This window comes from Camelus ferus, chromosome 18 (genome assembly GCF_009834535.1).
Source record: "Camelus ferus isolate YT-003-E chromosome 18, BCGSAC_Cfer_1.0, whole genome shotgun sequence".
NCBI lineage: Eukaryota > Metazoa > Chordata > Mammalia > Artiodactyla > Camelidae > Camelus > Camelus ferus.
Window position 1 is genome coordinate 3,871,389 of NC_045713.1, and position 12,625 is coordinate 3,884,013.

At 39.7% G+C, this 12,625-nt stretch overlaps 1 protein-coding gene across 1 annotated transcript in view; it reads left to right on the plus strand.

The window, feature by feature from the left end:
* Nucleotides 1-12,625, plus strand: part of LOC102517196 (general transcription factor II-I repeat domain-containing protein 2) — a 35,090-nt gene that overhangs the window by 13,121 nt on the left and 9,344 nt on the right. The window contains 3 exon segments of the mRNA XM_014556072.2: nt 470-547; nt 8,555-8,611; nt 10,958-10,996. Coding sequence (XP_014411558.2) covers nt 470-547; nt 8,555-8,611; nt 10,958-10,996 — 174 coding nt within the window.

Genomic DNA, 12,625 nt, shown 5'->3' on the forward strand with positions numbered 1-12,625 from the left:
TTTGCAATCTCCCACACCTCTCCCTGATAAAGCCTTTTGACTTTATTAATGTAGTTTCCCCAGGTTTTGAAATCTATTTCATTGTAGTAGGTAAATTAAGATTATCTATGCCAATTCAGGTCCCATTACAGAAGAGTATGTATAGTATTTCTCATAAATGCACGTGTATATTCAGTCATCTTGAAAAGGAAAATTTCCCCAAACTGAGAACTAGACCTCTTTTTCCTTCCCTTCCTCCCTCCTTCCACCTCTCCCTCCTTCCTTCTGTGTTGATTTCATATTATTTTATCTGTGTATTTTTATATGGATAACCCATTTGTTTGTAGTGTATGAGCTACACGTTCTTTTGCTGATTGCAATGTTGCTGTGTGAGTCAAAACAGGACCTGGGAGATATACTAGCCGGTCACAGTCGTCTGTTGGTGAGTTTGGCCTAACACCTGACTGTATCATTTCCATTGCATTCAAAGGCATTTCACTGAAAGCACCAACTGTGTCGGTCAAGAAAGAATCAGAAGATCCTAATTACTATCAATATAATATGCAAGGTAATACTATTTTATAAAAATTTTCTTCTCCACAAGTTACCCTCTGTGATAGAAAATTTTAAGTAGCACTCGTCTGAAGACCAGGAAAAGAGTAATAATGATCCATGTACATTTACCCAGGATCTAGCACACTGCCTTAGGGTCAACGGTTTTACGGTCAGAAAATAAATTGTGTTTAGCCTGAATCCATGTACTCCTAGGCATATGTGGAAACTATAAAGTTATTTCAGGCTGCATTTTACTTGAGTTTGCCTATTAAATATTATCTTGGGTATTCTAAAATATTCCCCCCTTACTCCTCTCCTGCCCAGTCTGCCCCCTAACTTGCTGAGAAAATATTAAAAGTTAAAAGAGATGGAAGTAAGAGCTGAGAAATTCCAGTGCCTGTTCATAATAGTAGTTGCTTGATTGACATTATACACAATCCATGGGGAGCAGAAGACACTTGTTACCAAATACACACGCACTTTCCACACGTGGGTGGTCTGTGCAGTTGGGTCCTCTCCCCAAAGACCAGAGTCCCGCTGGACCGCAGCGTGGCAGCAGCTTGACAACACAGGATGCCGTGCAGCTGTGATGCTGCACGGCATTCCTTTCTCCGCTGTGGGTGGAGGCAGGACACCTTGCAATTAAGTCCTCAAACATTACCGTCAGGTTGGAAAGGTTTCCTACAGTCTTAACTTTGGAATTTTCTTGCAGCATTATGTAGCTCTTTAAGTTTTATTTTAAAAAATCTTTCTCAAGAAATCTAAAAAGCAGAGACCAATGCAAGTTCTATTGTCATTGCTCTGTCCTGGGCCAGCCTTCCATCAGCCTGGACTGGGTCTTGTGACAAATCTTCCTCCCAGGCAGACTGTCCCTTTTCAATCCATTGCACACACCCCACCCCACCCCAATCACTGATTCTCTGAAAACGGACCTGTCACCTCTCTCCCCTGCTCACACTCTGTCTGTGGCTGGCTCTTGTCACCTGTAGAGTCCCGGTTTCCTTCCACATTCCTACTGCTCTCTCTGGCCTCTCCTCCTGTTTCATCTGCCTCCCCCACCATCACCCTCCCTCAGTTCATACACACTGCTCGGTCTGTGATTCCTTGAATGTGTCCTGAACCCTCCTTCCACAGGGCTTTTGTATAAGCTGATGCCTCCCTGTGAGTCCCTACCCTGCAGACTTCTTGTGAGTTCCACCCCTTCTCCTGCGTGCAGTTGGAATCTCAACTCCTGCAGGGAGCCTCCAGCATTTAGTGTGACCTGCTGTGTTCTCTTCATGCTTTGCTGAGAACTCTCTCCCTCAGCCAGTGGCCACTCCTGGCGGGAAACACAGCATCTTCCTCCAGCCCTGGAGCTTTCTACACACCAGGCACTCCCATGTGCCTGAATTGAGTGTGACTCTCACAAAGAATCAGTGTAACATCTGTTTCTAAATTACTACTGTTTTGAACAAAGTACTTATAATTAAATTATATCTCGACTCCCAAGAATATATTTTTAAACATAAATGACCTTGGAGTTGATCAAGTTGTGTACAGAGATAGGATACTTACAGATTCTGCTCCCAAAGATATGAGAGAAGTAAATAAATTAGATGTACTTGCAATCATTCTATTTTAATTTTTCAGAAGTACATTACTTGAAGAAAAATATTTACATTAAATCTATAACCTATCATCTTTCTCCTGCTTGGCTTGGAGAGCACAGAACTATTCAAGAGATCTTTGTAGAACAGCTTCCTTCTTGATGCCAAAAAGTTTCAAATTGCCTGACATCATGGACTATGTTCCACAGCACTGAGTGTTTTTGTAACCATCTAGGTTAAATACTCACATGCTGAAGTATTGATGTCTTTCTGTATCAAGTAAGGGAGCTACTTTTAAATCCAAAAAGGCAATAAACATGACCTGTTCAAAATGGTTCCTGGCCCACGGGAACTCCCCAGTGAAGTCAGTCGTGGCTCCACCAGTGCTCAGAAGCTCATGCAAGGTTTACGTGAAAATCTGATTCCCCACCCCATCTCTATCAGGACCTCATGATCCGTCTGCAACACAGATCTCTTGGAAGACCCCCGACACACATTTACACATACACACATCACATCCTGGCCCACATGAAGCCCACGGAAATCCCACAGGTCTTTTATACATACAGGGTCCCCATCTCCACAGCCCCTGGAAATGAAGAACGCACACTACAAGCTTTGCTGAGATGTGTTGCATCCAGGCTGCGCTGACACTGATGGCTGTATGAGTACCAGTACCATTCTGTTTTCTCCTCTGCTGACACTGCACGATCTGGGGGAGACGCCTTTCAGGCAGAAGGGAAATGGTTGCAAAAGCCCAAGTTCGAGGAATTATCTTGGCTTTTCTCGCATCACACCACTCCTGCTTCCTCTCCCCACATTTAAATGCCCCTTACATTGCTTACACTGAGCCCAGCTGGGTAATGCGGGATACACCTCTCTGAAGGTTAGCTGATGAGAACACTTAATCCCATCTGCAACCTGACTGCCCCTTGCCACGTAGCATAATATAGCCGCAGGTTTTGGATATCTTTGAGGGGGGAGCATCTGCCTACCACGAATACTCAACAGTTGTGCACCAACAAATTAAGTAACCTAGATGAAATGGACAAACTACTGAAACCGACTAAAGATAAAACACAGAATTTGAACAGTCATATAACAAGAGTTTTAATTAGTACTCAAAAAAGTCCTACAAACAAAAGCCCAGGACCAGACGACTTCCCTGGTGAATTCTACTAAGTATTTAAGGAAGGATTCACCCCAGTCCTTCACAAACTCTTACAAAAAGATAAAGAGGCAGGAATATTTGTCAACTCATCCTGTTAGGCCAGTTTTACCCTGATACCAAAGCCAGACAAAAACAACACGAGAGAACTACGGACCAGTATCCCTTATTAATAGACACGCAAAAATCCTCCATAAAATACTAGCAAATGCATCCAGGAACACATAAAAAGGAGTCTACATCATGACTGTTGGGCTGCATCCCGCAGGCCTGCAAGCCTTGTAGTTGCCCAGCCTCGAGACTGAAGAGAGAGCCTGGACATAGCGACAGAGACATCATTGGCTTATTGGACAAGGAGACCTTACACATCTGAAGCAAGGTCCTGGAGCAACACCCAACCGTGTGCGGCAGACGGCAAACAGGACGCGGCAGCAGTCCTCCCTCCTCAGGGAATAAGAGGCTACCATTTATAGGAGGAGTTGACGTCAGATTGGCTTATCAGTCACCAGGGAAACCAGCAGCTTGAGCAGGAGGCACGCACGTGCCCTATAATTAAGAGGAATGGATGGTGATGTGAGTAACGCAGGGCGGCGTAAAGCAGAGGGTGTGCAGAGAGCAAGAGAACAACCATCTTGAATGGCCTGACCATACGAAGACCAAGTGGGATTTATCCTAGGAACCCAAGATTAGCTCAACATACAGAACTCAGTCAATGGAATAACAATGTAATAGTATAAAGGGCAAAACCCACATGGATGTAGGAAGAGGGCATTTGGCAAATTCCAGCACCCTTTCATGATAAGACAACACTCGACAAGCTAGGGACTGAAGGGAACTTTCTCAACATAATTCAGAGTATCTCAAAAAACCTATAGCTCGTGTCACACTTAATGATGACAGACTGAAAGCTTTCCCCTTAAGACTAGGAACAAGACAAGGATGTCTGTTCTTCCCACTTCTTCTCAATATTGTACTGGAGGTTCTAGGCAGGGCAATTAGGTAAGATTTTTTAAAGGTACCCAGATTGGAAGGAAGGTGTAAAGCTATTTCTATTTGCAGATGACATGCTCTCGTACGTAGAAAATCCCAAGGAATATACACGCACAAATTAGAAGTGAAAAATGAGTTTAGCAAGGCTGCAGGATACAAGATCAACATACAAAAGCCAACTGTATTTCTATATGTTAGCAATGAACAATCAAAAAAATCAAATTTAAAAAAATTCCATTTATCATGGGATCAGAAAGAATGACATACTTAGGGATAACTTTAACCAAAGAAGTACAAGAGTTGTAAGCTGGAAACTACAAAACAGTGTTGAAAGAAATTAAAGAACTAAATAAATGGAAAGACATCCTGTGTTCATGGATTGGAAAACTTTCCTAAGATTTGTGTGAAAATGCAGGGGACCCTGAAATAGCCAAAACAATCTTGAAAAGAATAAAGTTGGAAGATGTGTACTTCATTGATTTCAAAACCTACTACAAAGCTTAATTATCAATATTCTGTGGTACTGGCATAAGGATAGACATATAAATCAACAGAATAGAATTGACAGTCCAGAAATAAACCAGTATTTTTATAGCAAGTTGATCTGCAATAAGGATGCCCAAGACAATTCAATGGGAGAAACAAGTCTTTTCAAAAAATGGTGCTGGGACAACTGGATATCCACCTACAAACAGATTGGTTTGGACCATAACCTCACACCCTATGAAAAAATGAACTCAAGATGAATCAAAGACCTAAGTATAAGAGAAATACTACAATTCTGTTAGAGGAAAGCATAGACGTAGATCTTTGCGACCTTGGATTAGACATGGTTCCTTACCTATGACACCTAAAGCACAAGCAGCCAAAGAAAATAACTTGAACTTCATCAAAATTAAAAACTCTTATACTTCAAAGAATATTATCAAAAAAGTGAAAAGACCACCAACAGAATGAGAGAAAACATTTGCAACTTATGTATCTGATAAAGATCTAGCATCAGAATCTTTAAGAACTCTCTCCACTCAACCATAAAAATACAAACTACTCAGTTTCACAATGGGCAAATGATGTGAGAAGGCATTTCTCCAAAAATTATATACAAGTGGCCGGTAGGCATATGAAAAGATGCTCAACATAGTTAATCACTAGAGAATTGCAAACCAAAATCATGAAATAGCACTTCACACCCACTAGGATGATCTTAATTAAAAAGGCAGACAGTAACAAGTGTCGGTGAAGATGTGGAGAAATTAGAATCCTCATACATTGCTGGTGGGAATGTAAAATGGTACTGCTGCTTTTCAGAATAGTTTGGCAGTTCCTCAAAATGTTGAAGAGTTAGCATATGACCCAGCAATGCCACTCTTAGATATGTATCCAACTCTGCTTGTATACTCAAGAGAAAACATAGGTCCGCACAAAAACCTGTACATTATGCCTAATTGCCAAATGGTGGAAACAACCCAGGTAGGTATAAGCTGATGAATGGATAAACGAAATGTGGTCTATCCATACAGTGGAATACTTTTCAGCCATTAAAAGGAATGAAGCACTGATACCTGCTACAGCATGGATGAACCTTGAAAATATGGTGCTAGAAGGTACATATTGTATGATTCCATTTATATGAAATGTCCAGAATAGGCAAATCCATAGAGGCAGGAAGTCCATTAGTGGTTACAGGGAAGAGAGTAGGGGATGACTCCCAGTGGGCACAGGGATTCTTTTGTGGGGGGATGAAAAAGCTCTGGAAATAGTGATGATGGTTATACAGCCTTGTGAACATGTGGAAAACCACTGAGCTGTACGCTTCAAAGGGTGAATTTCGTGGTACGTGAACTCTTTCTCCATTTTTAAAAAGCAGATCCAATGTAAGATTAACCTGTATAATCTGTATAAAATAAATTTTATCTTTAATTTTAACTTTTGACTTGAAAAGAGTGGTTATCAGATTGTTTTGAACATAATTGCTATCCATTCAATACATAGCCTTTTTTGCTGTCAAAACTCTAGACCAGAGTATTTTTGTTATAACTGTGGATAAATTTACCAGAGAGTCCTTGTCCTCTTGGTAAATTAACACATCATCTTGTCACTCATTTCCTTTTTTAAAAAAAATTATTGTGGCAGAATATACATACCATGAAATCTACCATTTTAACCATTTCTAAACGCACAGGTCAGCAGCATTAAGTACATTCACATCATGTGACCGTCACCACTGCCCATCTCCAGAACTTCTTCATTATCACAAACAGAAACTCTGTCCCCACTGTGCAACAACTCCCTATGATCCCTTCCTCTCAGCCCCTGGCAAACACCATTCCACTTTGTCTCTATGAATTTGCCTATTCTGGGTACCTCATTTAACTGGAATCATACAGTATTTATCCTTTTGTGACTTGCTTATTTCCCTCAGCATAATGTTGTCAAGGTGCATCCCTGTTGTAGCAGGTGTCAGAACTTCATTGCCACTCATTTATTTTTAATTTTGTCTTTTTCTTTGTTGGATGGCTATGAATCCGTATCTCTCAACCAAATCTGACGACGAAATTTGTGCTCCCAAAAGTAGGGTCTTCAAAAACTGATCCTTAAAAAAAAATTCCTCATTTGAAGTATTTCAAAGATACACTCCTCCACTTCCATTTTCCAGAACATGTCAATATTTTTAAGTTAATCTACATTGAATTATAGACGGTGATGTTTACTTCTGCGTTTTTGAGGGTGGGTTTTGTTTGTTTGTTTTGACTTTTTGAAATGGAAGAGGAAGAAAAGAAATGCATTGGCCTACTGGTTGGTTGGTTTGTTTTTTTAATGTAAACTTGATCTTGCTTAGACTTGAACCTAACAAGAGGCAATTTGTTTTTAAATTATTCACTTCTTGTTCTGTTTGGTAAACTCATATAATGAGACACCATGGGTACATGTCTTGCTTTTATATTTAACTGATTTGATTTCTGTTGCATTGGTGGTTGCATGTTGTGCAGCCTGACCAGTTTGATGATGATGTTAACTTGGTTTTCTAGAAATGAACCAAAGGCGGCCTCTGTATACCGGCCGCTGGCTTGTTTATTTCTTTGCAGCGGGCTGAGACCTGTCAGCTCAGAAGCCTGCCAACATCAGACTGCAGGTGCCTGTGGATGTGGTTCTCTGAGAAGGACTCACCATCACCTAGGCAGGACTCTGGCTGCGAATGCAAAACCTGAATCTTATTTTGAGGAAACATCTGACAAATCCAAAATGAGGAACGTTCTATGGGGGGAAACAGATGTGGAAGGAGAATTTCAATTCTTAATAAGCGGCAGTGCCATTAAAAAAAACGAAGACATACTATGGAACTGCTCCACATTAAAGGAGACTAGAAAGAAGTGACAACTAAAGACAGCACCTGACCCCAAACTGGATCCCGTACTGAAAGAGAAAAGTATCTGGACATTTGGAACAAGATTGGAATATGAATGGTAGAATAGATAAAAGTCTTGTCTCAGATGTTAAATTCTGTGAGTTCATAACTATACTGTGATCCTATAAGAGAACACCCCTATTCTCAGGAGACAGTCATGGAAGTGTTTAGAAGTGAAGGTCCATGATATGTGTAACTTTCCCTCAAATGCTTCCCCCCAGAAAAGTATGTGGATCCACATCGATATCTCTAGATAGACAGATGGGGAGAGGGGGAGGGAGAGACAAAGATTACGAGCGAACAGGTACATCATGTTTCTTTGTACTGTTTTGTTTTTGCCACTTTTCTGTTAAGTTGAAAGCTATTTCCAAATATAAAGTTTTTTTTAAAGACATGTATGAGACAGTTGAGGAAATCTGAACAATGACTAGATATGAGGTGATGATAAAGAGTAATTGTTAGTTTGCGGGGGGTGATCACAAGACCAGGGTGATGCTATCGGAAGAGAGGTGTTACATCTTACTTGTATCCGTACATTGTGTCTGGGATTTACTTTAAACTACCGGCGGGGGTGGGGTAGGCATGGATAAGACAGGATGACTTGAGCTGAAGGCTGGCGCTGGGGGATGGCACGTGGCTCCATTATGACATCTCTCTGCTTTTCTATGTTTGAGAGTTTTCCAAAGCACCGATAAAATAGCAAAGAAAAAAAAATGTAAAGAAAGGATCGTTTGTGTGACTTCAAGGAGTCGAGGTATTTCATGTACATTCCTGTGCAGGTCGTGAATTATTTGCATTCTTTTAAATGATTTCTTTTTGTAAGCTTGTATTTCTGCCTTTTTTAATATATATCCTTTGATTTCCTTTCAGAGAGCCATCATTCTTCTGCAAGCAATGAAGAAATAGAGATGGCGTTACCAATGGAAGGTTAGAAAAATGAGGCATTTTTTTCTCTTTCTTTTCTGTCTTTTTTTTTTTTTCTTTTTCAGTTTACAGTATTTTGCAGAGAATACACTCTTTTAAACACACATGATGTTTGAAAATACAGAAGGAGACTTCCTGGCATGCATGCCTTTTTAGAGAACTGGCCAAGTCCTCGTCCTCAGATGTAATATTAAGAACTGTATCACTCTCTTACTCTTCTGCTTTGTAAGTGATTCTGCTTTAAGCACCTGGGTATAGAAGTTAACTGGTAAGAAAACTTGGCGCCGATGCCGTTTGTTGCTTTATTTTATTTTGTCTTCTTGATGAGCATGCTGAAATCTTTTGAGCAGAGTTGAATAGAACTTTAGGAAATTTCTTGAGTTAGAAGTCAAATTTGATAGCACTTCCCTCCTTTCGTATATAAATTCTGAGTATCACATTTAAGGCCGAAACTCTTAAAGTGGTTATATATTTTCAAGGTAAAATTAATAAAGGGGATTTCCTCTCCAAACATAGAGGCATGAATGTCTTTGTCAGTTTACAAGCAAATCGATCTTGTTTCAAGGAGTTGTGTATCTGTCTTAGTGACAAAATGATTTCTATTTTTCTCTAAGTCAAAGCATCCTCCATGGAGCTGATTTGCAGTCATTTTCAGCAGTTTCTCTGATTTAGGGAGAGTCTGGAATTTTTTTGTTGTAGAGGATGGCTCCAGCGGCCCCCTGAGCAATTTGTCAGAGTCTCTGACATAAAGCATTTTGGTAGATTTTGTCAGAGAACATACGGTGACAGAATCCAGTCTTAGAATTGTTCATTCCTTCATAAAATTAGTCATCTCGAACTTCATTGCTTTAAAACCAAGACAAGTTGGCTTTGTCACTATTTAACCTCTGCTTATTTTTCTAACTTACGTATTTTTATTAGAGTAAAAAAAGCACATGCAGTGCTCGCTTCGGCAGCACATACGTAGAATTTACCATCTTGACCTCTGTGAAGTGGGCATTTCAGTCGTGTCAAGTATGTTTCACATTGTTATGAAACAGATCTCAAGAACTTTTTCATCTTGCGAATATATCCCCATTAAACAGCTCCCCTGTTCTCCCTCCTGGCAAGCCCCATCCTACTTTCTGTCTCTATGGATTTGACTTCTTTAGGTACCTCACGTAAGTGGAATCATACGGTATTTGCCTTTCTGTGACTGGCTTATTTCACCGAGCACAACTCCCTCAGGGCTCATCCGTGTTGTACAGTGTCAGGAGTCTTCCATTTATATTTCCTGTTCTTCAGCTCAACCTCTGACCTTCTCTGGATGTGAGGGAGCACAGTTATTTCAGCTTCAACTTCAATCTGTTCCTCCCTTATGTCACATTACTTTCCTTTGTTTCCTTTGCCTATTAAGATATTGTTTCATCATTTTTCTAATGGATGGATAGCGTTTAGAAAGAAGACCTCTGTGGGAGTCGGCGTTGAGAATCAGAAAGATTTCATTGGATGCTGGCACTTGAAATAGTTTATTTGTAAAGAGATTTTTTTTATTATCATGATCTGGTGGGAAGCCCATTTACAACAGAGCTGAATTCATCTGATTGTTTTTTAACTTTCAATTTTAAAATAATTATAGATTCACAAGAAGCTGCCAGAACAGTACAGAGCAATCCACTGTACTGTCACCCGTTTTTCTCCAAAGGTCCCATCTTATATAGCAATAGTACAATTTCAAAACAGCCAAATTAGTGCTGACTTCTGGTCTGTCTTCCTTTACTCACAATTAATGTAAGCTTTGACAGATCTTTCTAAAATGAGCCAGAGTTAGTTGAGATAAGCTAGCCTGGCTCTTGTCTCTAGGTAGAGCTTAATGCAAATGTCATAATTCTTGTGCATGGGAAAACTCAGTTGTCCGTCCTTGTGATAACAGACAGTGAATCACCTGGGGGCTGCTGGCAGGAGAAGGGGGGAGCTAGTAACCAAGGCAAATGGCATTTTTTTATCCTAGTACTTCCTGATGACAACGAGAAAACGCTATGACCACACGGATTCCATTAGCTCAAATAGAAGCATACTCTGTGTCCATTACTGTGGGTAATTTTGTATGATTTGATAATATCTAAAAGTTTCTTATTTCCCCTTATCCCTTGTAAGATGATCCTTTATTATCCTATTATGCCTTTTAAAATTAAAACTGCCTTTATGTTTATACCTCTGTGTTTATTAAGTATGAAATGTAGTTAAAATGCCAGGATGAGCGGCTTTTTGGGTAAAGGAGCAGTAAAATGTTGGAACCTGAGAATACATAATAATGAATGTCATTTTAGACATTTTTTTTTCAAGATTCTGCTCAACTTGTCCCTTCAGAAACGAGTGAGGACCCTGAAGCCGAGGTGAAAATTGAAGGTCAGTAGCCAAAAGCCTCGTCACATTCACGCTGCCAAGTAGAGTTTTAATTTTTTCTCAAAGGATTACTGCAGGGAAAAGATTGAAATCGATGTGTGTATACGGATGACCAGAGCAGCCCGTGTTCCCATCAAGTACCCAGCGCCCTGGGCTTTTTAGAGAGCAGAGTTGGACCATGCACATTAGTCCTGGCCGGGGCGGGGCTGGACTGTGCTGGGTCTAGTGAGGAAAGAATGAAGTGGGGGACGATGAGGGGGGAGGGAAAATGATGAAAGGGGAGAGGGGGACGGGAGAGAGGGACTGGTTCACTCAGAAATGCATCCCTTCTCCTACTAGAATGGGACAAACAGAGGTCAGGAATAATCAGTGACCTCAGTTCAGGTGCAGATATCCAAAAGTGACGTTCAAAGTGTGATTTAGCCAAGGTTGATTTTTATAATACCCACCACGTAAGACTACTTTCTTTAAAATACTTACACACTGACAGGTCATCTCTGGGTTTTTGTTCATATGTTTGCTTGTTTTAAAAACCACATCCAAATAAAATGCAGAAAGTCAGCTATTAAAAATAAATAAATAAATATTTAAAAATCAAAATCACATCCAACAGTTATAAACATATTCTAAGATATTCTTTATAATTAAAGGGTTTTTTTTTTGAAACGTTTTTTATTTTTCAGAGAATCAGAGTAAGACCATTTATCCTGGATTTTGTGGATTTTCAGCCCTTGTAGTTAAAAGAATGTGCCTGTTTTCTTTCCTTGTGATCTTCTTAGACATCTGCTAAAAAATATTTTTCTCTCTGCTGCTGGAGTATGAGCTGATTCCAGAGCATCTTCCTAATATGAGAAGTTCTCTTATTTTATATATTTAATAATCTTATGAGGTCACAGATTCAATGTCATTAGGTATAAAATTCTACCTGAGCATTTAATCAAATTTCACTCACCTGAACAGGTGTGATTTAATTAGTAAAATCTGAATTAGGAGACAGTATCAGATAATTCCAATTCTATCATTTTTCAAAGCATGATTTTGAAAACATTTTTCAAAACATAAATCAAAAACATGATTTAACGAGAAGACAGTAGTATTTAGATAATCATGTATAAACTCTACAAATTATGCTTTTTAAATAAACATTTATCCCCTTGAAGTTGTATTTACTTTTTTTTCCCCTGGGTGAGTCCTTTTTATTTAGAGATAATATTACTTTGTTTGAAATATCACAGGGTCTGAATTGGCTTTTCCACGACTGGGAGAATTTTGAGATGGAATGAGTGTTCCATTTCCTGATTTGATACTTCTGTTGTATTTCACTTATTTGAATTCTAAAAATGCTTTCATCAAGTTGATCGTTTTAGGTGGAGGATAAACCTCTGTCATTATTTATAACAGAGAAAAAGTGGGTGCAGCGGAAGTGCCCAGCAGTTAGACGATGGGTCTTGATGCTCCAACTGGAAAAATGCGCAGAGTACGTTCAGTGAAAAACAAAACCATCTGGCTCAAGGGGAGGACCAAAAGAAATCGTATTTTACAGTAGGGTCTCAATTTTGTTTAGAAAAATTATTATACAGAAAGGAGAAAACATAGAAGAAAATACGAAAGAAGAAACCCTACCAGCAGTAC